Source organism: Aquarana catesbeiana, linkage group LG10, assembly GCF_042186555.1.
Source record: "Aquarana catesbeiana isolate 2022-GZ linkage group LG10, ASM4218655v1, whole genome shotgun sequence".
Lineage (NCBI taxonomy): Eukaryota > Metazoa > Chordata > Amphibia > Anura > Ranidae > Aquarana > Aquarana catesbeiana.
The window spans coordinates 160,024,512-160,049,251 of record NC_133333.1 but is presented as its reverse complement, the minus strand read 5'-3'; the positions used below and the strand labels follow the sequence as shown (position 1 = coordinate 160,049,251).

At 41.9% G+C, this 24,740-nt stretch overlaps 1 protein-coding gene across 2 annotated transcripts in view; it reads left to right on the top strand.

Moving 5' to 3' along the window:
* Nucleotides 1–24,740, top strand: part of NUCB1 (nucleobindin 1) — a 54,263-nt gene that overhangs the window by 27,050 nt on the left and 2,473 nt on the right. For both annotated transcript variants that reach the window (XM_073602846.1, XM_073602847.1), the window contains exons 4-12: nucleotides 773–905; nucleotides 4,245–4,348; nucleotides 5,055–5,240; nucleotides 7,387–7,477; nucleotides 8,915–8,973; nucleotides 13,769–13,861; nucleotides 17,757–17,849; nucleotides 19,480–19,650; nucleotides 22,240–22,360. In XM_073602846.1, the coding sequence (XP_073458947.1) occupies nucleotides 773–905; nucleotides 4,245–4,348; nucleotides 5,055–5,240; nucleotides 7,387–7,477; nucleotides 8,915–8,973; nucleotides 13,769–13,861; nucleotides 17,757–17,849; nucleotides 19,480–19,650; nucleotides 22,240–22,360 (1,051 nt within the window). The remainder of the gene's footprint in view (nucleotides 1–772; nucleotides 906–4,244; nucleotides 4,349–5,054; nucleotides 5,241–7,386; nucleotides 7,478–8,914; nucleotides 8,974–13,768; nucleotides 13,862–17,756; nucleotides 17,850–19,479; nucleotides 19,651–22,239; nucleotides 22,361–24,740) is intronic.

Genomic DNA, 24,740 nt, shown 5'->3' with positions numbered 1-24,740 from the left:
CTCTGAGTTTACTTCCACTTTAAGTTGAATTTGTAAGTTGTAGCAAGTAAATTTTTTTGGATAGCACAGGGAAGGGTAAACACCCCTGTAACGTTAGTTTTGCTGTCTGTGCCCTCATTTTCTGTGCCTATGACAATTTGGATTTTGAAAATTTTGGGTTGTTTTGGAAACCAGGATTGGTGATAAAGCTTCAGTGGAGACACCTTTTTTTCCATGAAAACTTTCAGGAGTGAATTTCCCTTCCTAGGGGTAGATTTCTTCTCACTTTTTGTCTCCCTCTGTTTATTATGTATGAGTCATATGTAAGTTGGATCTATGTAACTCGGGGACTGCCTGTACTTACCAGCCCATGGAGTCCAACGCGGTTTTCCCTCAGTCAATTCTTCTCACCACTGGATTCCCAGTGCTGTCATCTTGGATTTGGGAGCTTGCCATGACTTCCTGATGAATCCAGCCTCCTGGGACGTCTGTTTTTAGCAGATTGGATTGGATGCCAGCGGGTGTCAGTGGACACATGTCCACTGATATCCTCCGCTCTATCGAGAAGAGTAGAGGTTCCAATCCGGAAAAACTGACAGGCAGACCCAATCGGAACATCCGTGTAAAAAAGGCCTATAGGAAAACACAAAATATTGCTATGCAGTATGTCGCCATGTTTATCGTCCTATTGTAAAAAAAATTTAGTGTTTGGTTCATAATGCTTTTAAAAAACAAACTATATACATAAGCGCTGTGAACTCACTTTGATGGCTATGTCCACTCCTCTTCTCAGAGTGGGAAACTCAGCAAGGAACTGGACTTTGTAAGTCACCATGTGAGGACCAGACTGGACGAGCTCAAACGGCAGGAAGTCTCAAGGCTCCGCATGCTAATTAAAGCTAAGATGGATGCTACCATGGAAGAAAGTAAGTAGAGACACAAGCACATTGTATCTAATCGATAGACGATCGCTGTATAAGGCGATTTTGAAGAGCAGAACGTGCAGAAACCAAAAAAAGTAAACTCTTGGTGTACTCAAAATACCAACATTTGATTGGTTTCTACTGGCTACGTGCACACCACCTTTTTTAAGCAGCCATGGTTGCACGTGAAACTACCAAAAAAAAAAAAAAATCAGATCTAATGTATAAAAGAAGGCCTGTGTGTTAAAACAAATGTATAATTTACTTAGGATGAAGGCTTAAAAAGCATTGTGCCATAGACTAGAGTGAGCTAGTGTGTGTGTGTGTGTGTGTGTGTGTGTGTGTGTGTGTGTGTGTATACAGGAAATTCATAAAGTATTGAGATCCCCTTCACTTTTTCAATTTTGTTATGTTGTAGCCTGATACAGTTGCTTAAATTCTTTTTTTTTTTTTTTTTCCTCATTAATCTAATCTACACTCAGTACCCTATAATGACAAAGTGAAAACAGAATTTTAAAAATGTTTGAAAAAGGAAAAACTAAAATATCACATTGGCATAAGTATTCAGACCCTTTGCAACAACACTTGAAATTTTAGCTCAGATGCCTCCCATTTCTCTTGATCGTTGCTGAGATGTTTCTACACCTTGATTGAAGTCCACCTGTGGTAGATTGATTGAACATGATTTGGAAAGGTACACACCTCTCTAAGTGGACTCACACCTGACAATGCATACTGTATCAGAGCAAAAGCCATGAGGTCAAGGGAATGCCTGCAGCGCTCAGAGTCAGGATTATTGGAAGACAACAAAAGAAAATTCTGCTGCACTGAAGGTTCCCAAGAACATTGGCCTCCATAATTCTCAAATGGAAGAAGTTGGCACAACCAGGGCTGGTCGCCTGGCCAAACTGAGCAATTGGGGAAAAGGACCTTTAGTAAGAGAGGTGACCAAGAACCTGATGGTCACTCTGAGCTCCACAGATTCTGTGTGGAGATGGGACAAAGTTCCTGAAGGACAATCAGCACTCCAACGATCGGGCTTTATGGTGGAGTGGCTAGACGGAAGCTTCTTCTCAATGCAAAATACATGAAAGCTCGCTTTGGGTTTGTAAAAAAGCACCTGAAGGACTGTGAGAAAAAAGGTTCTTTGGTCTGATGAAACCAAGATTGAAAAGTCTGGCCTCCAATTCAAAGCTTTATGTCTGGAGGAAACCAGGCACCGCTCATCCCTTTTCCCATCACCATCCCATGATGGTGGCACCATCATGCTGTGGGAGTGTTTTACAGCACCAGGGACTGAGCGACTGGTCAGGGTTGGGGGAAAGCTGAATTGAGCAAAGTACAGAGAGATCCTTAATGAAAATCTATTCCACAGTGCTCAGGACCTCAGAGATGAAGGCTTACTTTTCAACATTAGAACGATCCCAAGCACACAGCCAAGACAACACAGGGGTGGTTTAGGGATAACTCTGTGAATGTCCTAGAGCGGCCCAGCCAGAGCCTTGACTTGAGCACTATTGAAGATCTCTGGAGAAACCTGAAAATCGCTGTCCACCGAAGGTCCCCTGCAACCTGACTGAGCTTGAGAGGATTTGCAATGAAGAATGGGAGGAAATCCCCTAATCCAGGTGTGCAAACCTTGTTGCGTCATACCAAAAAGACTTGAGGATATAATTGCTGCCAAAGGTGCTTCAAAGTACTGAGTAAAGGGTCTGAATACTTCACTACATGTAAGAGTTTGTTTTTTTCTTTTTAACCACTTGCCGACCGTTGCACGCCGATTTACGTCGGCAGAATGGCACGGGTGCGCAAAAGGGCGTACCCATGCGTCCTTTCGTATGTCCCGCCTAGCGGGTGGGGGCGCGCGTGCCCGCAGGTCCGGCGGCCTCTATGTTCACCGGCGGCCCATGATTGCAAGGAGGAGAAGCAGAATGGGGAGATGCCTATGTAAACAAGGCATTTCCCTGTTCTGCCTAGCAACATGAGAGGGATCTACTGCTCCCAGTGATCGGGAGCAGTGATCTCTGTCATGTTCTAGTGAGCCCATCCCCCCTACAATTAGAACACACTGAGGGAACACATTTAACCCCTTGATCGCCCCCTAGTGTTTAACCCCTTCCCTGCCAGTGACATTTATACAGTAATCAGTGGCTATTTTTAGCTCTGATCACTGTATAAATGTCAATGGTCCCAAAATAGTGTCAAAAGTGTCCGATCTGTCTGCCGTAATGTCGCAGTCACAATAAAAATTGCAGATCAGTCATTACTAGTAAAAAAAAAAAAAAAAAAATTATAATAAAAATGCCATAAATCTATCCTCTATTTTGTAGACGCTATAACTTTTTCGCCCACCAATCAATATACACTTATTGCGATTTTTTTTTTTTTTTTTTTTAAACCAAAAATATGTAGAAGAATACATAGCCTAAACTTAAACTGTGGAAGAAATATTTTTTTTTTTTTTTTTTTATATATTTTTGGGGGATATTTATAGCAAATAGTAAAAAATATTGCTTTTTTTGTTTTATAGCACAAAAAATTAAAACCACAGAGGTGATCAAATACCACAAAAAGAAAGGTCTATTTGTGTGTGGGGGGGGGGGGGGGAGAGACGTAAATTTTGTTTGGGTACAACGTCGCATGACCGCGCAATTGTCGGCTAAAGCGACTCAGTGCCGTATCACAAAAAATGCTCTGGTCAGGAAGGGGGTAAATCCTTCCGGGGCTGAAGTGGTTAATAAATTCAGACTTTTCTAAAATTCGGTTTTCACTTTGTCATTTTGGGATACTGAGATTTGAATTTAAATAACTGTAGTATCAGGCTGCAACATGCCAACATTGAAAAATGTGAGGGGGGGGGGGGTCTAAATACTTTATACAATGCACTGTAATAATAGCAACCATGAATATGGCCAAATCTGAACAATTCAATAGTTCGCCCAACATTGTGCACAATGGCTTTACACAAAATTCCAGATTTACCATCCAGTCAAATCATATACTATACATAACCATTAATAGAGGTGTTATGGTTCTTCCTTTTCACAAGTAGGTTATCTGTAATCTGTGATCTATAAGCTAACCTTTACTTAGGCTGTAGTGTTATACACACAAAGCATAACATCTGTGTAGGTAGATTCTGATGGAAGCTTCCATTCATCGACTCGTTCTGTAAGTTTAGCTTTCTGGCTCCAAAACTAGCACTATATGTGACACGAGTCGGGAAATAGCTGCTTCTGCCCGGGGCTAATCACACAGGTGTTTGGCTTCATGACAGATGATACATGTTGCAGCATTTTATTATGTTTACTTTAATAATATTACTCCGTTTGTGTTCTGTAGATGTTCAGATTGATCACCTTGCTTTATTGAAGCAGTTTGAGCACTTGGACCCCCAGAACCAGCACACATTTGAGCCCCGGGATTTGGAATTACTAATCCAGGCTGTAAGTATGACATAGTATTGGGATGTTTTTGTTTTTTTATTTTTTTTTATTTACACACTCTGATTTGCTGACGATAGTGTAACTGGAGTTTGTGTGCGTTTTTTTTTTTTTTTTTTGTTTTTTTTTTTTTTTTTTGTTCAAAATGTTTGTTCAATACAGAGCAAAGAACATGGTGCTCCATTGTTTAAAATAATATTTAAAAGGATTTGCTAGTTACAAAGATCAAAAGGTTAGAACGTCAAATGTCAGTGCTCAGTAACACCGGTAAGGTTTTTGTTTTTTTGTTTTTTTTTGTTGTTTTTTTTTTATTTGTTTAAATTTTTTTTAGACCATGTTTGTGTGAATATTTTATATACTACGCTTTATCAAAATCAGAATAGGTCTTGGGTCAAGGGGCAATATTCCCTGCTAAAAAGCAACTGACAGTGAGCACAGTCATTCCCAGTTCCTAAGCAGCATTAATGGCTGACCCATTCTGGCCTACAATACCTTAAAACAGACAAATACAGCTGGCATGACATTTAGTCTTACCAGCTTTTGTGAGGGAGCTCTTGTGAGCTGCAGGATTGTTTTCTATATGGGGGTCTTTTAAGCCCAAAGCACCATAACTTGTCTGGTTGCACCATTCCTTATGATAAAAACCCTCACAATGATCTTGACATATTCATATTCAGACGTTCAGAGAACCCTTTTTGATTTTGCTTAGGCTACAAAGGATCTTGAAAACTATGATGCTGCTCGACACGAAGAGTTCAAACGCTATGAGATGCTGAAGGAACATGAGAGGAGGGAATATCTCAAGTCACTAGATGAAGACAAAAGAAAGATGGAAGAGGCTCACTTTGAGGAGATGAAGAAAAAGCACAGGGAACATCCCAAAGTGAACGTACCTGTAAGTGTGCCAGAGCATAGCTTATTCCTCTGTTATCGGCTGTGCTTGTAGAAACGAATAACTTTTGAAAGTTAAAGTGAACTTGTTATGTCCTTCAATATAATATAACTAAGCATTACAGATGAAGTGGCGGTACCTTTTTACAGCCTGCAAGTACCTATGCTTCTTTTCAAATTAGTTCACTGGTACCTGTGGAGGACTCTGGATCCGAGGTCCAGGCTATATCCAAATACCGATTAAACACCATTTGTCAGTTTCTACTGTTCAACGAGGCTGTGATATGACAGTTGAATGACAGAGGGCGGTGCTTGGCATCTACTGTGCCAGCTTGTGACATACGACAGTTGAATGACAAGGGCGGTGATTAGCATCTACTTGGGGGGACCATGTATATTCCCCGGGGCCACGGATCGATGCTGGTCTGTTCCCTACTTGATGCCAGGCAGCGCAAGTTGCACCTAAGGAGGAGACCAGCGGGTGAGCAGAGGAGCATTATCGCTTGCATCGCCGCTGTTTGGTCTGCCCAAATGAGATTCTCAGATCTCATAGGAGCAGAACCTTGTAATCAACTGCACATGTGCTGGTTTCCATCTCTTGCCAGATTCCTTGCAAGGCTGTAGCGCTGGGGAGAGACTTTTCATTTTAGTAAGTTCTTTTACTGCATAAAACCCCTACAAATTGGCCTTACAAAGTGACACACTGCATCTGGTAGCTGCGGTGACCGGCTACAGTGACACACTGCATCTGATATCTGTGGTGGCAGGCTACAGTGACACGCTGCATCTGATGGCTGTGGTGGCAGGCTACATTGACACACTGCATCTGATGGCTGTGGTGGTGCCAGGCTACAGTCACACACTGCATCTGATGGCTGTGGTGGTGGCAGGCTACAGTCACACACTGCATCTGATGGCTGTGGTGGTGGCAGGCTACAGTGACGCGTTGCATCTGGTGGCTGTGATGGCAGGCTACAGTGGCAAGTAACGGTGATTCTGCATTATGGTGAGATTAAATATTTCATTATATATGACGATGTAATTGTAGAAATGTGTTTCAATCACCTTAACACCATATCGACCATGGTGTTGGATTGATTGAAGTGCTAACACCCACCCCCAAAACAACCTCCAAACCATAACTTTCACTTCAAAGCTGAACCATGGGATTAAAAAGAAATTCCTCTTGCAGTAAGTGCCCATTTTGCACAGGGGATGATAAATAAGGTGATAAACTTACCTTATTCCTTACTGCTTCACTCTGCTGTCTCCCACTCTGGAATGTGGGTGCGCCCCTGGCATCCTGCATTGCATTGGATGACATCAGAGAGCTGCGACTGGTCAGGCAATGAAGAAAGGAGGCTTCAGAGGACTTGTCACCTGAAAAGGAGGTAGCCTGCAGGAGCAAGGAATAAGGTTAAGTGTATTGTTTACATCAGCAGTAGGCAACCTCTGACCTCCAGCTGTAGTGAAACTACAAATCCCATCACATCTCTGCCTCTAGGAGTCATGCCTGTGATTGTCAGGGTCTTGCAATTTCTCATGGAACTTGTAGTTTCACCACAGCTGGAGGGCCAAGGTTGCCTACCCCTGGTCTATATTATCAACCCCTGGGCTGAGGAGTACTTAACCCTTGCAGTGGGGAGGGGGGCTCATGGGTAATGGTTTTCTTCCCTAGAGTTCAGTTTTAAAGCACTTTTTACTCTTGACCAACTCCGCAAAAAATCAAACCAGGGAACAGTGGAGCAACAAGCTCCAACAATGGTTACACCCCATTAACTTGGGGTGTAATTTCACCCATTGTGACCCCATTTGAAAGTCCCAGTCCAAATTACATCTGAGGTGTGTTCTTTAAACTTCCTAGGTGTCACAGATTTCCATATATTATGCTAGAAGTACTGACATCTTTGAGGAGAGAGATGGTGGGACAGGCTGCAAGTATCTGTAGTCTGTAGGAGTTTTGAATATCTAATATTCTCAGAAGGTCAGCAGTGGAAGCACAGGTTGTGTTTCAGTTGGAACTATTTCTCCAGTGATTCTTATCTCCTTTTATTATGGCAAATGATAACGCAGAAGAGCTACATTAAATAGCTTGCCACAGTATGACAGGAAGCCTCTTTATCTGTAATCTGTATTATTTCCATAACTAGGGGAGCAAGGATCAACTGAAAGAGGTCTGGGAGGAGACCGATGGCCTGGATCCTAATGATTTCAACCCCAAAACTTTCTTCAAATTACACGGTAAGGCGGCAATATTTTGAGTTAAAGTAACGCCCCCCCCACCGCGCTCTGGTCGCCTCCGACGCTTACCGGAGCCGCCCATAGTGGTGGAGACTATCCGATCATATCCCCTTAGTAGCCTGGAGCCGAGTGAGGGAAAGATGGGCCCCACTCGGCTCCATAACATTGGATGACGGAAGAGACGTCAAACGTCACTTCCGCCCCGAGGTCTTAAAGGGGAAATTTTTTTTTTAAAGTTAGTTAGTTATTTTTTTTCTATTGCATTTAAGTGTAAATGTGTGATATGAGGTCTTTTTGACCCCAGATCTCACATTAAAAAGTCCTGTCGTGCTTTTAGTCTATTACAAGGGATGTTTACATCCCTTGTAATAGGAATAAAAGTGACCCAAAAAACTTTTTTTAAAAGGCCAGTGTAAAAATTAAAAAAATAAAAATTTATAGCGCCCTCAGCTCGCGCGCAGAAGCGAACGCATACGTAAGTTGCGCCCGCATATGAAAACTGTGTTCAAACCACACATGTGAGGTATCGCCGTGATCGTTAGAGTGAGAGCAATAATTCTGTCAAAAGATCTCCTCTAACTCCAAAACTGGTAACCTGTAGAAATTTTTAAACGTCACCTATGGAGATTTTTTAAGAGTCAAAGTTTGTTGCCATTCCACGAGCGGGCGCAATTTTGAAGCGTGACCTGTTGGGTATCAATTTACTTGGCGTAACATTATCTTTCACAATATAAAAAAAAAAAAATTGGGCTAACTTTACTGTTTTGTTTTTTTTTTATTCAAAAAAGTGTATTTTTTTTTCCAAAAAATTGTGCTTGTAAGACTGCTGCGCAAATACGATGTGACAGAAAGTATTGCCATGACCGCCATTTTATTCTCTAGGGTGTCTGAAAAAAAATGTATATAATGTTTGGGGGTTCTAAGTAATTTACAAGTTAAAATCTGTTTTTGTTTGTTTTTTTTTTTGCTAGAAAACTAGAAAAATAGGCCTGGTCCTTAAGTTGTTAAAATTGCGTACGCCCGTGCAATGGCGACAAACTACGTACATTTTATTATCCATAGGTGACGCTTTAACAGTCTTCACAGGTTACCACTTTAGATGTACACAGGAGGTCTGGTGCTAGAATTACTGCCCTCGATCTGACTTTGGCAGTGATGCCTCACGTGTGTTTTTTTTTTTTTTTCCTCCTTTTGGGGTAAAGGTTTTACATGAATAAAAGCTGACCATTGGAAGCACAACTGTCAGTGACTGTCTCAACCCTCTTACTGACACTTTTGCTGGACAGCTTAAATGTTTATAAATAATAAACTTACTGGCAGGATCACCAGGTAAAACTAAAAGGGGGGGGGAGCCAAAAAAAAAATGCAACCATCACATCTAAGAAATTGGTAAGACATGGCTGTTATTAATCATTGCACTGTATGTTTATTTGACAGATACTAATGGAGATGGCATTCTGGATGAACAAGAACTAGAGGCCCTCTTTACAAAGGAGGTACATTCAGTTCTGCACTTACATTACCATGGAAATGCAGATTTCCATATAAAACAAGTTCTTCTAATGATATGTGGCCTTCATAAGAGATCTGCACACTTACTTGACTTTTTATGTAGCAAAAAAGTGCAATTATTCACCATCTTTTGCTCATAAACATTGCTTGGTAATTCAAAGATTTAGTCACATTCATTAACTGTTATTCCTCAGGACTGGTTGTGCTTTATGGACAAAATACATTGATTACAGTTTGAATATCTAAGGAGAGTTTGGCCAGTGCATCATAAGATCCTAGTGTCTTTGGGTACAAGGGAAGCACAGCATACAGCCCGCTGCCAGCAACCTGTCAAAATCAATGGCTGGCTCGGATACAGAACTGAATGTTATGAGTGATACTTGTGTTTGATTTTCATAGACTGCTGGCAGGGGCTGTATGCTGCATCTGTGCTTCCCTTGCACCCAAAAACAGAGATTTTATGCTGTGCTGGGCAAACTGCCCATATACATGAGCTAAAGGATATGATTTTTTTTTTAAACAAAACATCCTTATTTTGTTTTGAATAATCAAGTACATTTTTGACTTCTATTGTATATGATTTCAAAATTCATTTAATCAATTATCACAATTGTACAGTACAGAACATAGGCTTGATATTCCTAGACCTTGTGTTACGGTCTGGTACCCTCAGGTGATTGAACACTGGCAAAGGCTTTGAAGACACGCCCTCTGAGCATCCCTTATAATCCTACCTAACTTTGTGAGCCCATGAGTTTTTTTTTTTGCTAGTTTCCTAAGGTGATGGACCTCTGCTCTTCTCTTTGATGAAGAAATCCAAAGGGTAAGCACCGCTTGTCTGCCTTCTCCTCCCCTCTGCTGCCACATTTGGCACCTTTTGGAGGAGAGGGGGGAGCAGGTACCTGGTTTTGACAGATACCCGATCCAAACATCCAGCTAAAGATTTACTTTACTAGTTTATTATCTTACTTTGGATTCTCAAAGCGGAGTACCACCCAAAAGCAGAACTTCCACTTATTTTGTCTCTTGGCAACCCGGGTGTCACATTTGGCACCTTTCGGGGGGGGGGGGAGTGGATACCTGTCATTGTCCTTGTCTGCCCCTACTTCCGGGAGTCCAAACCTCAGCGCATTCCGTCAGCAGCTCGGCTCCCTCCTCCTTCCCCTGCCGCTGGGCCAGTAGGAGAGTGCAGTAGGGACCCTGTGTGAAGCCATAATGTCGGGTTCCCTTACCCGCAATGCCGGCGGCAGTACCCGACAGCTGATGGAAATATCAACTGCGGTGCCGACATCGGTGTCCAGGACAGGTAAGTGTCCTATTATTAAAAGTCAGCAGCTGCATTATATGTAGCTGCTGGCTTTTAATTTTTGCAGGGGTGGGCAGACCTCCTCTTTAACCGCTTCAATACCGGGCAATTACAATTGCTCCTACATGTAAAAATCATAATTTTTTTGCTAGAAAATTACATAGAACCCCCAAACATTATATATGTTTTTTTAGCAAAGACCCTAGAGAATACAATGGCGGTTGTTGCAACTTTTTATCTCACACAGTATTTGCGCAGGAATTTTTCGAACGCGTTTTTTTTGGGAAAAAAACTGTTTTGTGTTTAAAAAAAAACAAACAGTAAAGTTAGCCCAATGTTTTTGCATTTTTTGAAAGATGAAGTTACGCCATGTAAATAGATACCTAACATGTCACGTTTCAAAATTGCACACGCTCGTGGAATGGCACCAATGTTCGGTACTTAAAAATCCCCATAGGCGACGCTTGAAATTTTTTTACTGGTTACATGTTTTGAGTTAGAGGAGGTCTAGGGCCAAAATGATTGCTCTCGCTCCAAAGTTCGCGGCGATACCTCACATGTATGGTTTGAACACCGTTTTCTTATGTGGGCGGGACTTACGTATGCGTTCGCTTCTGCGTAAGGTGGTGTCTGCGTTCCACCATTGTTAGGACATATTCCCTTTTTCCAGGGTGCCTGCCTCCAAAGCACACAAAGGAGACTGCTGTTCACTGTCTACATAAAAAATTCAGAAAGAAAGCGCCTCTTAAGTATCATAGGTTTATTGTAGTATTAAAAGCATATAAAAGCACTTACATTAAAATTGACGAATGGCAGCTTCCATAGAGAACTAAACCCAGTGTGTGTCATAAACTCCAATAGTGTAGGGCTGATGTATGCCGGGTGGATGGCCGCGGACCTCCGCTCGGGAACGCCGACTGTGTAAGCGGTGAGGTGAGAGAGTCACTTCCGCGTTCCAACAGGTCACATGGGTGATGACGTCACTTGGGTCATTCAGGTTCGCTGGGGATCACTACGCGTTTCTGAGCATGCGCGAAGCTCGTAACGAGCATGCGCGCTCCTTTGTCAAGTGTATTGAGGACAGCAAACCAGGAAGCTTAAATAGCACAAGTACAGGCATTGGTCATCACCCATGTGATCTGTTGGAACGCGGAAGTGACTCTCTCACCTCACCGCTTACACAGTCGGCGTTCCCGAGCGGAGGTCCGCGGCCATCCGCCCGGCATACATCAGCCCTACACTATTGGAGTTTATGACACACACTGGGTTTAGTTCTCTATGGAAGCTGCCATTCGTCAATTTTAATGTAAGTGCTTTTATATGCTTTTAATACTACAATAAACCTATGATACTTAAGAGGCGGTTTCTTTCTGGATTTTTTATGTACACATGGAGAGCTGACTTCACTCTACAGGAAGCTGCCCTTGGTATCTCGGCTGCACGGATCTCCCTGGCTCCCACATCCATCCATCCACACTACGGATGATTCACATATTATAGACCCTTTTTTTCTGGACTATTCTTATGCACCATTGTTTACCCTCTCTATATAATATTTGACCTATCATCCTATAGATAGAGAGAGATATATATTTAGATACTTTTGTTAATGTTATTTTACTGTTATATCCACAGACTTGAGCGCTGTTACATTTTATAATTTATGCTGTTCACTGTCTGGACATGGTCAGAGTCCTCAAAGTCTACCTCAAAGCTACAGCTTTCATCAGGAAGATGACCCCTTTTCGTCCTGCCCTCTGGACCTCACAAGGGGCATCCTGCTTTTAAGATCCACCAGCATAATTTTGTGGATAAGACCGCTAATCTCAAGAGCTTGTGCCCTAAAGGACAGAGCACCTCCTGCACTGTATGTTCTCACTCTTCCAGATCAGTATAAGTTTCCTAAGCATTCAGACATCGAGTCCCTCTTGCCCAGCTTTGTAAGGCTGCTAACTGGTCTTCTGTTCATACCTTTCAAAGTTCTACCAGGTGAAAGTCCTATCATCTGTGGATACTGCAGCAATCTAAACTGGGTCTATCAACCCTTGTTTTTGTTGGGCATGTTGGCAGAGCTCTGTTTGCCTTATTGTTAACCACGCTTCCTATTTATTGCTTGGGGGCATTCCAGAGTCTAAGAATATCAAGCCTATGCCCTGTACTGTACAACTTAAAGTGGTGGTCCGGCCAAAATTATACTTTTTAAATAAAAATACCTCTATAATACACAAGCTTAATGTATTCTAGTAAAGTTAGTCTGTAAACTAAGGTCTGTTTTGTTAGTTTATAGCAGTAGTTTGTTATTTTATAAACTTACAGCAGGCCGTGGCCATCTTAAGTGTGGGCATTTGAAGCCAGACTGTATTTCTTCCTGGATCTCATCCTTGCAGATATCGCACATGCTCAGTGCAGCACAAGCACTGTAATAAGTTTCAGGACAGGTTTCCATAGCAACGGCAGTGTCAGAGGACGTTGCCGCCCCTTCCCAGAAGGCATTGCAAACAGGAAATGATGCGATGGGCCGCGGCCAGGGAGGAGGAAGTGAAAAATGAATACAGCAGATATACAGTAGGTGCAGAGAAAAAAAATTTAAAAATATCCAATTCGTTTACAGTGCACAGTTTAGTGAGGGATGCTGAAGAGTTGTAAAAGTGGGTGGAAATCCACTTTAAGATAAAAGGAATTTTAAATTGCTTGTAAATGAACACCCTCTACTCTGTTCCTATGTTACTGTGCATTGCTTGCTACAAAACTGAGGACTTAGAGTATGATAGTGTTAAAGGGAGATGCCTAGTGGGTGTGTCTTCAAAAGCTTTGCCAGTGCCCAATCTCCTGAGGGTACCAGGCTAACCCACGGTCTATGAATAACAAGTCTGTGTCCTGTACTGTACTCCACAATATGGAATATACAGGTAAGCCAAAATTCCTCCCTTTTTTTTGTTTTTGTTTTTTTTGTTTTGTTTTTTACCACTTGCAAGCTGATAGTTGGATTTTCTTTTTCTTCACTTCTTGTTCTGCAATCATCCCCCCCCCCCCCCCCTTAAAACTACATTGGGTTCAGAGCCAGTGAACATAATGCTGCATAAAGTTGTGTGTGCATTTCTGAAGCATTTTTTTCTATAATTGTAATAACCCTTTTCTTAACCCACTTTTTTACCCATTGCCTTAATGACACAATTTATACCTACCCAAGATCTCCATTTACTGCTCTCCATTAACATGCAGGTTTTGCTTCTGAGGCACCTTCAAAGCCTAAAACCTTTCTTTGCAACAATAACCACATTTCTTCTATCTTTTTTGTTTCAAAAATTAAGTATTTGGATACTGTGCCAATATGGGTGCTCTTTAAAACATTGTGCTGAGTATAATGTAATACTGTACTATAAAGTGCAAAGCTCCAGGATTAAATCACTTGCCTGTGACACTTTTTTTTTTTTTTTTTTTTTTTTTTTAATTTTTAATTTTATTTTACATAGCTGGAGAAGGTCTATGATCCAAAGAATGCAGAAGATGACATGATGGAGATGGAAGAGGAGAGGCTGCGCATGCGAGAGCACGTCATGAAAAATGTAAACGCCTTTCCTGATATTTTAAGGCTAGCTTAACCATAAATATTTCAGTTTAACATGGATGCTGCCAGATTGAGCCATGTGTTGGCTTTTTATTACTGTCAGTGTTTGAGTAGTAAAATATCTGCATCAGATTTCTGCATTAGTGTTCCGTCCTACTTCTCTGATCATATGCAACATACAATAGTAGTGTTCCATTACAAATATTTGGAGAATTTTCTTAATGAAACGTATATAAACTCTAAGGAACTTACTTGTTTTAAATGTCACTGAAAGTATTTTGTTATCTGTTTAAATAAAACTCTTTCTTTCTCGTCCATTAAGGAACACAATGGGTTTGATTAACTAAAACTGGAGAGTGAAAAACCTGGTGCAGCTCTGCATAGAAACCAATCAACTTCCAGGTTTTTAGAAGTTAGAAGCAGGCTACGATGCACAGCTGCGCCAGATTTTGCACACTCCAGTTTTGGTAAATCAACCCCAGGATGTCTCAACCCTTTGGGTTACACTTAAGTTATCCTGCGGCCTACAGGAGGATTGGCCACTGGCAAACAAACTGTTGTGCAGCCCTGGGATAACCCCCTTCTACTACCACCAATATGGCTCCGTTTTTTGCTAGTGTCTATTTTTTTTTTTTTTCTTTGCTGATCCTACGTATTTTCTATCAATTATTTTTTCTTTTTAATAAAGTTTAATCTCTCTTAGCTGCAGGAGGCTTCTTTACTTTCTTGCAGCATCCTAGCACAATTGTATTTAGTCTTGTCTTTCTGTGACCAGACCCTGCTGGATTAGACATCATGGGGTGAGTGTGGATTTACCCTCGGGCACTATTCATTGCTTGAGCACTTTCCAGACTGGTTCTAGCTAAGTTAGCTACAGGGCTCCTTTCAGGTCCAGAGCTACTAGCCGTGTCTCTGTGCTTGGTCTGTCGAGAGGGCCATTCAGGCTGAGCCCCAGGAGTGTCCTTATTTTTATTAGTTACTTGGGTACCTGTATTGTATCCTATTTTTTTTTTTTTTTCTCTGCTGGCTGACTGAATAAGGGGATAACACTGGAACTATGCACTGACGTCATTCCTCTAGGTGGAGTCATGTGTGCTCTATGCTCCTCGTTGTCTTCATCGTCTTCTTCTTTTATTTTTTCCAGCAAGATTAGAGGAAGCATTTCCCTGTTGCTGCTCTTGCTACAAGAGCCATGTGTAACTTTGATCTCTGATTTGTTCTTACTGGCTGCCTGAAGTCATGAGCATTATCTACTAGCTGCCAGCCGCCTAGGATGTATGATTACTTGAGGTATAGACAGACTTGAGCCAACGTGCTTACCACACTTGTGACTGCAACATGTCTGATTGTAGACACCGTGGGGACAGTCTGGCTTTTATGTCAGGGAAGTCCTTCCTCCCAATGTTTTGGAAGATCGTGATGACTGGAAGTTCCCGTTAGGCTGGAGGGGAGTCCTGGGCACTCTTTGCTTGCAGGGAACTTTGGTTTTTATTGGAATCTCATGTCTCAGTCAACATACTGGAACTTTGGGCAATCTGTCCAGCATTTAAGTGATTTGATCCAGTCAGACAATGGCACAATAGTGGCATTCATCAATCAGGGAGGAACAAGAGGTCATTCTGCAGCAAAAGAGGGTGAATATTGTCAGCTGTGGAAAACTGGTGGACAGATTTTCTCAGCCATCAGTATTTGAACCTGGAAGAATGGTCTCTGTACTCAGAAGTATTCCAAGACCTGTTACACAGATAAAGGATGCCAGATAGATAACTTGGCCCTCAGATTCAACATCAGACTGGACAGATTTGAATCCAGGTTCAAGGATTCTCTGGCAGAAGCAGTGGATGTTCAGTGGTATGGGTATACCCCAATTTATACCTTTCCTCACCTGAAGCTTCCTCCTCAACTTTGCTGGATTGCGATGAAAGACATTCTGATGGTTCTTAAAGCCCCAGATTGGCCCAGGAGAGCATGGTACACTGACCTGCATCTGCTCTTCAATTTTTCCATTCTGCTGCTTGGTTGCTTGGCAGTTGAAGCCCCGGTTCTATAGGACAGCGACCTCTCCCAGAGTGATATCCCTATAATGCTAAAAGCTAGGAAGTAAACTCCCTGTGATTTCTATCATCAGACATGGAAGGAGTGCTTTGCTTTTCGTGAATAATTTTTCTCAGAGAGACATAATACTGAACCAACATTTGACCCTTAGTACCTTCAACAATTAGATCTCTGCTCTTGCCATTCTTTAGTATAGACGTTGGCTCCCCACTGTCTGAGCAAGAACTTTATGCAAGGGGTGTCCCATGTAGCTTGCCTGGTCAAAACCCGTCTCCTTGGGATCTGAATCTTGCACCTTCTGGTGCTTTAGAAGTCCATATGAACCCATAAGGGACATTTCCCTCTCTGCTCTAACTAGACAAGTGTTTGAACTAGCAGCTTTATCCTGTAAGGAACCCTTTTTGGTCCTATATAGGGACAATGGTTTTAAGGCCTAGGCCTACTCCCTTCCTTAAGCCTAGTCCTTTTTTTTTTTTTTTAGTTCAACCCGGCAGGGCATGGACGAAAAAAACCTGACATCTCAGGAGTAGCCACTGTACTAACTATCCGGCGTTAGTACAGCAAGCTCCCCTGCTGTGCTATTGTGTTCTGACAGGGATGGCCGATGTCGCCTGAAATTCCACCCATGTGTATTAGGCTTTAGGTAGTCTCTGACTTTCACCTTAAGGCATTGTCTCTGTGTCAGTTCACATGAAAGAGAGATTTCTCTACACTGTCTGAATGTTATAGTTAATTGATATAATTCAACCATGTGGTTTGGGCTGTTCAAGATGTACGCCTTTGCCACTTTTTCCTTCTACCAGACCATTTCTCTTTTTGTGATTCCGGATGGACCCAGAACATGCGCCCCGGTTTTCTAGTTCCGGCATTTACATTTTTAGAGACATGTGGCTGATGAGGGATTTATCCCAAAGCGTCCCACCTAAAACTTTAAATATAAAGTTTTTGGGGATTCTGCCTTGAAATAGGAAATCAATCTGCTGTTATTTTGTTATTGCATGGAAGCAAAAAGGGAAGAATATGCATAAAGATTTATTATTACTATATAGGACTATAGTTTGCACAGCGCTTTACAAAATAAGGAGACTGTACAGTTGCACTACAGTTCAATACAAAAGGGTTCAGAGAACCCTGCACATGAGCATTTATCATCTAAAAGAGGGTCATGTGATACAAAAGGTGATAACTGTGAGGTATGATTGCTCTCAATAGAGTCCTCCTTATTTTATCAGGGGTGATATGCAGAACCTATTGACGATGACAAAGATCTAAATACTATTTGAGGTAACAATGCTTGACAATCAAGCAAGATATTCTCCCTCTCCACCTTGAAACTGCAGATCAAAGTATTCAGGTGCCTACTGCACAGTAATTCATATACAGCCAACGATATGGGAGCCTCTGTGTGCAGTTGATTTTACCATGCCCAGGTTAATTCAGTATCCACCATTTTATCCGAACATGCACAGGATTAGTACCCTAATACAATATGTGCTAGACGTGGAGAAGTGCAACCTGGTTGTACACTACAGGTTACCTTTTCATTTGAATTGTAGGCAATCAAACATTTGTGAAGAGTGAAGGATGCCAGTTCATGTTGGCTGTTTAAAATGATCTAATTGAGTAGCAGATCAGCATTTAACACAATAGCTTATATATGATGCAAAGATACACTGCAGCACTGTACAGGGAACATAAGACCATTCACATCTGGTGCTTACACTCCTACCTGTTGTAGACGGAGCCCTGTTGGTAAATGAAACCGTGCTTCTAGATGAGGACTTCACTTTAATTATAAGTATGATTAAGTTGACAGAATATCAATTGTCTTCTTTCAGGTGGATACAAATCAAGATCGCCTGGTAACACTGGAGGAGTTCCTGAAATCCACAGAGACTAAGGACTTCAATAACCCTAATGAGGACTGGCAGGTAAGAAATTGGACAATATAGAAGGGAAAGTTCTGTTCACCACATACAAAGATATCATGAGGCCACCCTGTATGTTATTTAACTGTACATTACTAAACCTCCATGGTCTATGCACATATAATTGCAAGAGGCACGTTCATAGCGGTAATAGAGCTCTAAGGTGTAAGCTAATATTCCTCAAAATTGACATGAATTGTAATACTTTTAAAATCTGTTACAAGGACTGTTTGAAACCAACATAACAATACAGACCGTATTGTCACTTCTGGAAGGCTATGATTTATTCCTTGTGGCACTGCAAAACAGGTACCATAAACAAAATTTAAAAAAAGCAAAACGCGCCAATATCCTGTCAGGTGATGTTGAAGAAGGCTCGGTTCACACGGGGGCGACTTGTCAGGCGACCTAGCCGCCTGACAAGTCACCTCCCGTTCTGTACAATGCGTCGCTCCGACTTAGAAGAAAGGTTCCTGTACTACTTTGGGGGCGACTTGCATAGACTTCTATACAGAAGTCGTCTTGCAAGTCGCCCCGGCAGTCGTGTGCAGGTCGCCTCGGTGAGGCGACCTGCAAGTCGTGCCGCGTCTAGTGTGAACCGGCACTTAAGATTGATGCATCAGCACAAGTAGCCAGGGAAAGCTAGCATAGGTACTAAAAGAACAAAGGGAAGACTGTGCAAAAACCTTCACTAATAAAGGATGAAAATGGGCAAAAAAAAATAAGGAAATAGTCAATGAATAAATGTAAACAAGCCAAAGTCAAAAAAAAAAAAAATGTCAAAATTAAAAACATAACACCAAAGTCTGCTGTGACTTTGTTATCAGAGTCACTGGAAATAAGCAGACCAAGTTCCTCACGGATCCAACTAAAGTCACAACATAGCATATGTATGAGTCCAGCGGGAGCCATAATTCAAATAATTGAGATATATATATTTATATTTATTTAAAAGAAAAATAGTCACTATTGTATTATAATAATGAATGTCCTCTTATATTTAAACATATGCTCATCTATGTGTGGAAAGAGGATCCCGGATGGATGGCTTGGTGGATCTTCTTGCTGGGGAGAAAGAGCAGGTGTAAAGGCCGGGAGTTCCAGGGGGATCTATGTGCAAGAAACTGTCAGCAGCCACCGAGCCATCCATCTAGGATCCTCTCTGCACACACACGGATGAGTAAATGTGAGAGGACATTCATTTTTATAATACAATAAAATTACTATTTTCCTTTTTATCATTTTGAATTATTTGGTTCTTCTTTTGTCTGCTTCTTTAGCCCCCTATGGCCCCCGCTGGACTCATACATATGCCATGTTGTGACTTTAGTTGGATCCGTGGGGAACTTGGGCTGCTTATTTCAGTGACTTATTTTCCTTTTAATGCTCAAATCACACTTGGCATTAGTGTTTTTTTGTTTTGTTTTTAATTTTGATCGTTGTTATTTGATTTTTTTTTTTTTTTGCAATTTTCAGCCTTTTATTAGTGAAGGTTTTTGCGCTGTCCTCCCTTAGTTCCTTTACTGCATAAACAAGGAGTATTTAATATAAAATTGCTGTCACTGTTGCGAAATGACAGGACATACGTAATGGTGATAAAAATGGTCATTCTTGTGTAACCCTTTTTATTTAGACTGTGGAGGAAACCCAGATTTACACTGAAGATGAATTGCAGCGATTTGAGCAGGATTTGGTTGCTCAGGAAACTGCTTTAAATCAAAAAGCAGAGGAACTACGCAAAGAACACGAGGTTCTTCAGCAGAGGAAGATGGAGCTGGATGCTCAGAAGAAGGAATATCAGCAGGTAAAGGACTTGTGTCTGTGGGGGCGTTATATGCACTGAAGCTGTTATATAGAGTCTTGTATGAATGTGGTTGCCCTTAATGAGAAGTTTATAGAAATGTTGCGAATCTTGCAGAAGAGGTATCTGTTACAACCTAGATCAGATAGGTAGGTATTGTATCAGCACGGCTGATTCTAGATAAGGGCTTAAAGTGATACTAAAGTCTCGTGTTTTTTTTGTTTTTTTTTTTTCAAACAAAACAAACATGTTATACTTGGCTGCTCTGTGCAGTGGATTGCACAGAGCAGCCCAGATCTTCTTCTTCACAGGTCCCTCTTTGGCTCTCCTTGCCCCTCCCTCCTGCTGAGTGCCCCCACAGCAAGCAGCTTGCTAGGGGGGCACCCGAGCTGAGCCACAGCTCCCTGTGTCCATTTAGACACGGAGCTTTGGCCCGGCCCCACCCCCTTTCTTTCCTCATTGAATGACTGACTTTGACAGCAGCGGGTGCCAATTGCGCTGTGCTGCTGTCTCAGCCAATGAGGAAGGGAGTCCCGCTACTACAGTAATCCCTGCTGGCTTCCGAGTCCTGGCTACCCTGCTGCTTGATGAATTCAGGATGTTGCTCAATCAATACAGATGCCATTAAAAGAATACTTTGGGTTTTCTCAATGAACGCAAAGCACTGCGATTGGATGAGGTGAAGATTGAATAAAGCCTAGTACACATGGGCTAAATGTCGGGCGGCATCCACCAGTTCAGTAGAAACTGGCCAACATTCGGCCTGTGTGTACTGCAGCCAGTCTGACAGACAGGCTTCTGACCAAAAAAAAAAGTTTGCCGACTGCCTCATGGTCAGCGCTCTCAGCCAATGGTTGAGAGCGTTGACCGGAGTGTTTTGGCGGGGAGGTTGTTTCCCCTGTCAGAACACAATAGAACAGCAGGGGATATTGCTGTACTAACATCAGATTGTTAGTACAGCGTCTTCAATCTGAGCTGTCTTTTTTTTTTTTTTCAGCCTGCTGGGTTGAATGAAAAAAACTAGTAGTGTGTACTAGGCTTTACCCTCCCCGTCCAATCGGAGAACGCTTTGCACCCTTTAAGGAAAGCAGCAGGGCAGCTACTGAGCGCGGGACCCAGAAGCTAGCAGCTATCGCTTTAGTAGCGGTCAAAGATAATCTAAAGTCACTGCTCAATGATTTAAGATAAACCTCCCCATAACTAAGCAGCTAACGTGATGAGAATCCCTCACCAAAATGTATAAATACAAAAAATATTATAATAATATATTCGTGCAGCGCTCTAGTAAAGTAAAAAAACTAGCAAAAAAAAAAAAAAAATCACATAGTTAGACTAACAGCTGCATTTCCTGATCTGTTTTGTGTAACGTGATGACGTCATGAGATGTGTCCCCACCTTACGCCCGAAAGGTGGGACTTTATCATAGGTGTGGCTTTGGATAGACTTGTATACAGTAGATTTCAGCACACAAATATATGGTTTATAAAAGTAGTTTATACTTTTTTATAAAGCATTTTTCACAGTTTGTGTTTGCTAAACGAGTGATTCATCAATTGGAAAAAGATTTTTTTTTTTTTTTTTTTTTCTCTAGAGTGCTTGTTTTTTTACTTAGAGTGCTGCACATTTTTTTAGTATTTATAAACTCTTGTAGGGATGCGTACAACAGTGATTTCCAGCTTTCAGGGCAATATTCCAGGTATGATGCATGCATATGGCCAGCGCAACTATGTAAAAATATGCGTACCTAAAGTTCAGCTTTAAAGTGACTGTATTAGTGACTATTAAAAAATAAAAAGGTCCCTGCAAAAAAAAAGAATTGATACCTGTCCCACTGCTTTCTGTGCCATTCTTCACTGTCTTGAAGATCTAAAGCTGCCTTAACCACTTCCATACCAAGTCATTCTCATATGACATCCGCAGGAACACTCTTCCATTCTCCGGGGGCCCGCAGCACAGCGATCGGAGATGAGGCGTGTCCCTCTGACACAGCCCACCCCTGATCCGTGTAACGAGCCAATAAAATTAGTCTCTTTACCACGTGACCAGCTGTGTCCAATCACAGCCGGTCACGTGCACGGCGCTCGTGTGTGCCCGGCGATCGGAGACGAGGCTTGTCAGCCTGACACAGCCCATCCCTGATCTCGGTAAAGGGCCAATGAAATTTGCTCTTTGCCACGTGACCGGCTGTGTCCAATCGCAGCCGGTCACAGAATGTCAACAAACTGACTGTGGTAACGAGCTGTTACTGGGTTCTCTTCCTCGCATACCAATCTTGTGTGAGTAGGAGAGAGCGGTAACAGCTCGTTACCGCTTACAGTGCACACCAATCGCACTGATTGCCCCCCAGTAATAAAGGGGACCTGTGACCAGCCCATCAGAGTACCTATCTGCAGCCCATGCCTCATAGAATTTTACCTTGGGGTGTTTTCTTTACAAAATGGGGTAATTTTGTGGGTAATTCCACTGTCTTGGTGCTCCAGGACCTTCAAAAGTGTGATAGGAAGGAATGAAATTAGATGTGTAATTTATGCTCCTAGAACATAGTTTAACAGATATTTCAAAGACATTAATCTGCTTTTTCTTATTTGCCAGGCGGTCGTTCAGATGGAACAGCATAAGGCTCAGCAAGTTGGAGCAGTTGCAGCACAAGCTATTGGCCCCAATGGAGAGCTCAAGTTTCAGGCACAAGTACAAGAAGTAGCCGGTGAAAAAGGTAAAGGTTATAGGGAAAAATATCCACTTATGAATTCACATACATTTGCAGTAGTTTTAGTCTGCTTCTCCCTCGTACACAACTTCCAGCAAACACTCACCCCATTTCCTCTCACTTCCTGCTGCACCAATAGAACAGGAAGTTAAGAACAGCAGGGAAGTGGCTATAAAAGTTTTTTTTTTATTTTAATAAGTAGGGGTAGATTGGAACCACTGACGTGTTTAAATTGCTGGCTGCCTGTTGATCCTATTCCCGTACTTTGTAGCTTGTGTCACTAGGATGGGAATTTAGGGGAATTCTCAATTCCCCATAACTAATAGAGTGGGGCTTGGGGGCGAACACACACCAGTGCCTCCATAGCAAGCAGCTTGCTTTTGGGGGAATTGGCCAAGGGGGAGGAATAAGGAGCACCGGAGAGGGGGACCCGAGAAGAGGATTGGGGCGGCTCTGTGCAAAACCACTGCAGAGTCGGTAAGTGTAACATGCTTGTTTTTTTTGTTTTTGTTTTTTAAAAGAACCTTTTAATATCACTTTAAGCATCAATAGAATTATTTTGCTTCAATTATGTGTCACATCCTTATTTATATTGACAGTATCAAAATGGAGGAAGGAAATAATCATACTTTTGAGGCACTCTACTAAAGACCCATTAACACTTGTGCAACTTGTCATGCGACTTTTGACAAGACAAGTTGCAGCCCATTGTTTGCAGTGGTACCTGTTCAGATCCGTGTGGCTTAAAGTGACAGCGATTTTGAAAAAGTTGCCCGCACTTCTTTGGTGTAACTTTTGATGTGACTGTAAAAGCGGCTTAAAATTGCACCACATGTCACGTTAAAAAGTCGGACTGGAAATCATGCGACTTTGGAGACGCGCTGATGTGAATAGAGCCTTATACAAAATTGTTTTCATATTCTTCTTTATTTATACAGTTTAAGCATTTAAAATCCATACATAAATCATCAAATAACTGCAACGACCCAATAATTGCCTGATCGCCCTTCACGGTAGCTCAAAATATAGAAATTACATGCAACCAATTTAGTTTTTCATCAAATGATACATGGTTTCAGGCAACATTGAACTCCACATGTTTCTTGGAAAGCCATCTTGCACTTCTTCAGGAGTGTGTATGGTCACTACTGTAGAAGTGACATTAAAATGTATTGGCAATCAATTTCTTGCGTATAATATTCCAATATTATAATAAGGCTCCATGCACACTATAAGCTAAAATAAATGCCAGAAAAACACTCATTATAGCATTTTTGTGCCAGCTTTTAGCAGCAGTTAGGAGCATTCAGCTTTTTCTCTGCCAGCAATAAATGCTCCTAGAACGTGAAGCTTAAAAAATGCTCCTTGATTAAAATGGTGTGCATGCCTAGCGCTTCAACATGCTTTTTTGATTCTTCGGTGGTGCTCTTTTAAAGCTTTAATGAAGCTTGGCAGATGCCCTGTGTGCGCACGTTGATATCTCATACCTGCTAGACCTCCAAAACAAAGCAAAGGTAAAGCTGAATTAAAGCATATCAAAAGCTGCAGGTGCTTCAAGCAAGCTTTTTCATAGACCTCTACGGAGGCTTTGAAGCACCACTAAAGCGACATGGGGTATAATTTTTGAAGCGAAGCCAAAGCAAATGCAAGGTGTAAATAAGACTGTATGCTAACCATTTTATTTAAAGTGTAAACGAGCCCTTAAAGTGTAAGTTCACCTTCACAGAAAATCTGTAGGGTGAACTTACACTGGACCCCCTCCGAATCGCACCGGGTCCCGAGGCACCTGAAACTGTCAATCTCCCGCACTGACACATCATATAGCCGCTTTACCAGTTCGGGGATTTGAAATACCCGCGGCTTTCTATCCTCTTCCCCAGCACTCACAGGACGGGCTACATGGGTTCTGATTGGTTGGCACCATCACATGGACCAATTGTAATGCCTCCTATCCATACCTTTTATGAGGTATGCTTTTATAAGCCAAGGGGGATTTCTGATCTCCCGGACCAGTAAAGCGGCTTTACGATGTGGGAGAAAGCCGGCTTCAGGTACAGCGGGACTGGGTGTGATGGGGATGGGGTCATGTGTAAGTTCATCTTACAGGTTTTTCTGTAAAGGTGAACTTACCTTTTAAAGCTACAATATTGTTAAAGATTAAAGACGTGCAAAGAAATATTTCCATCCTACCAGGTAGATAGGTACATTTTTACAGGCTGCTTTTAAAGAGAAAGTAAACTCTCCCACTCTAATGCTGCTTTTCATTTAGTCCATTATAATAAGTAATTATCAAACTATAGCCACTGTAATCCAGCCCAAATCGCATATTGCTTACTGGTTAAAGAAACTTTAAAAAACTTGTTCCCAGGGGTTAGGCAGCACCATC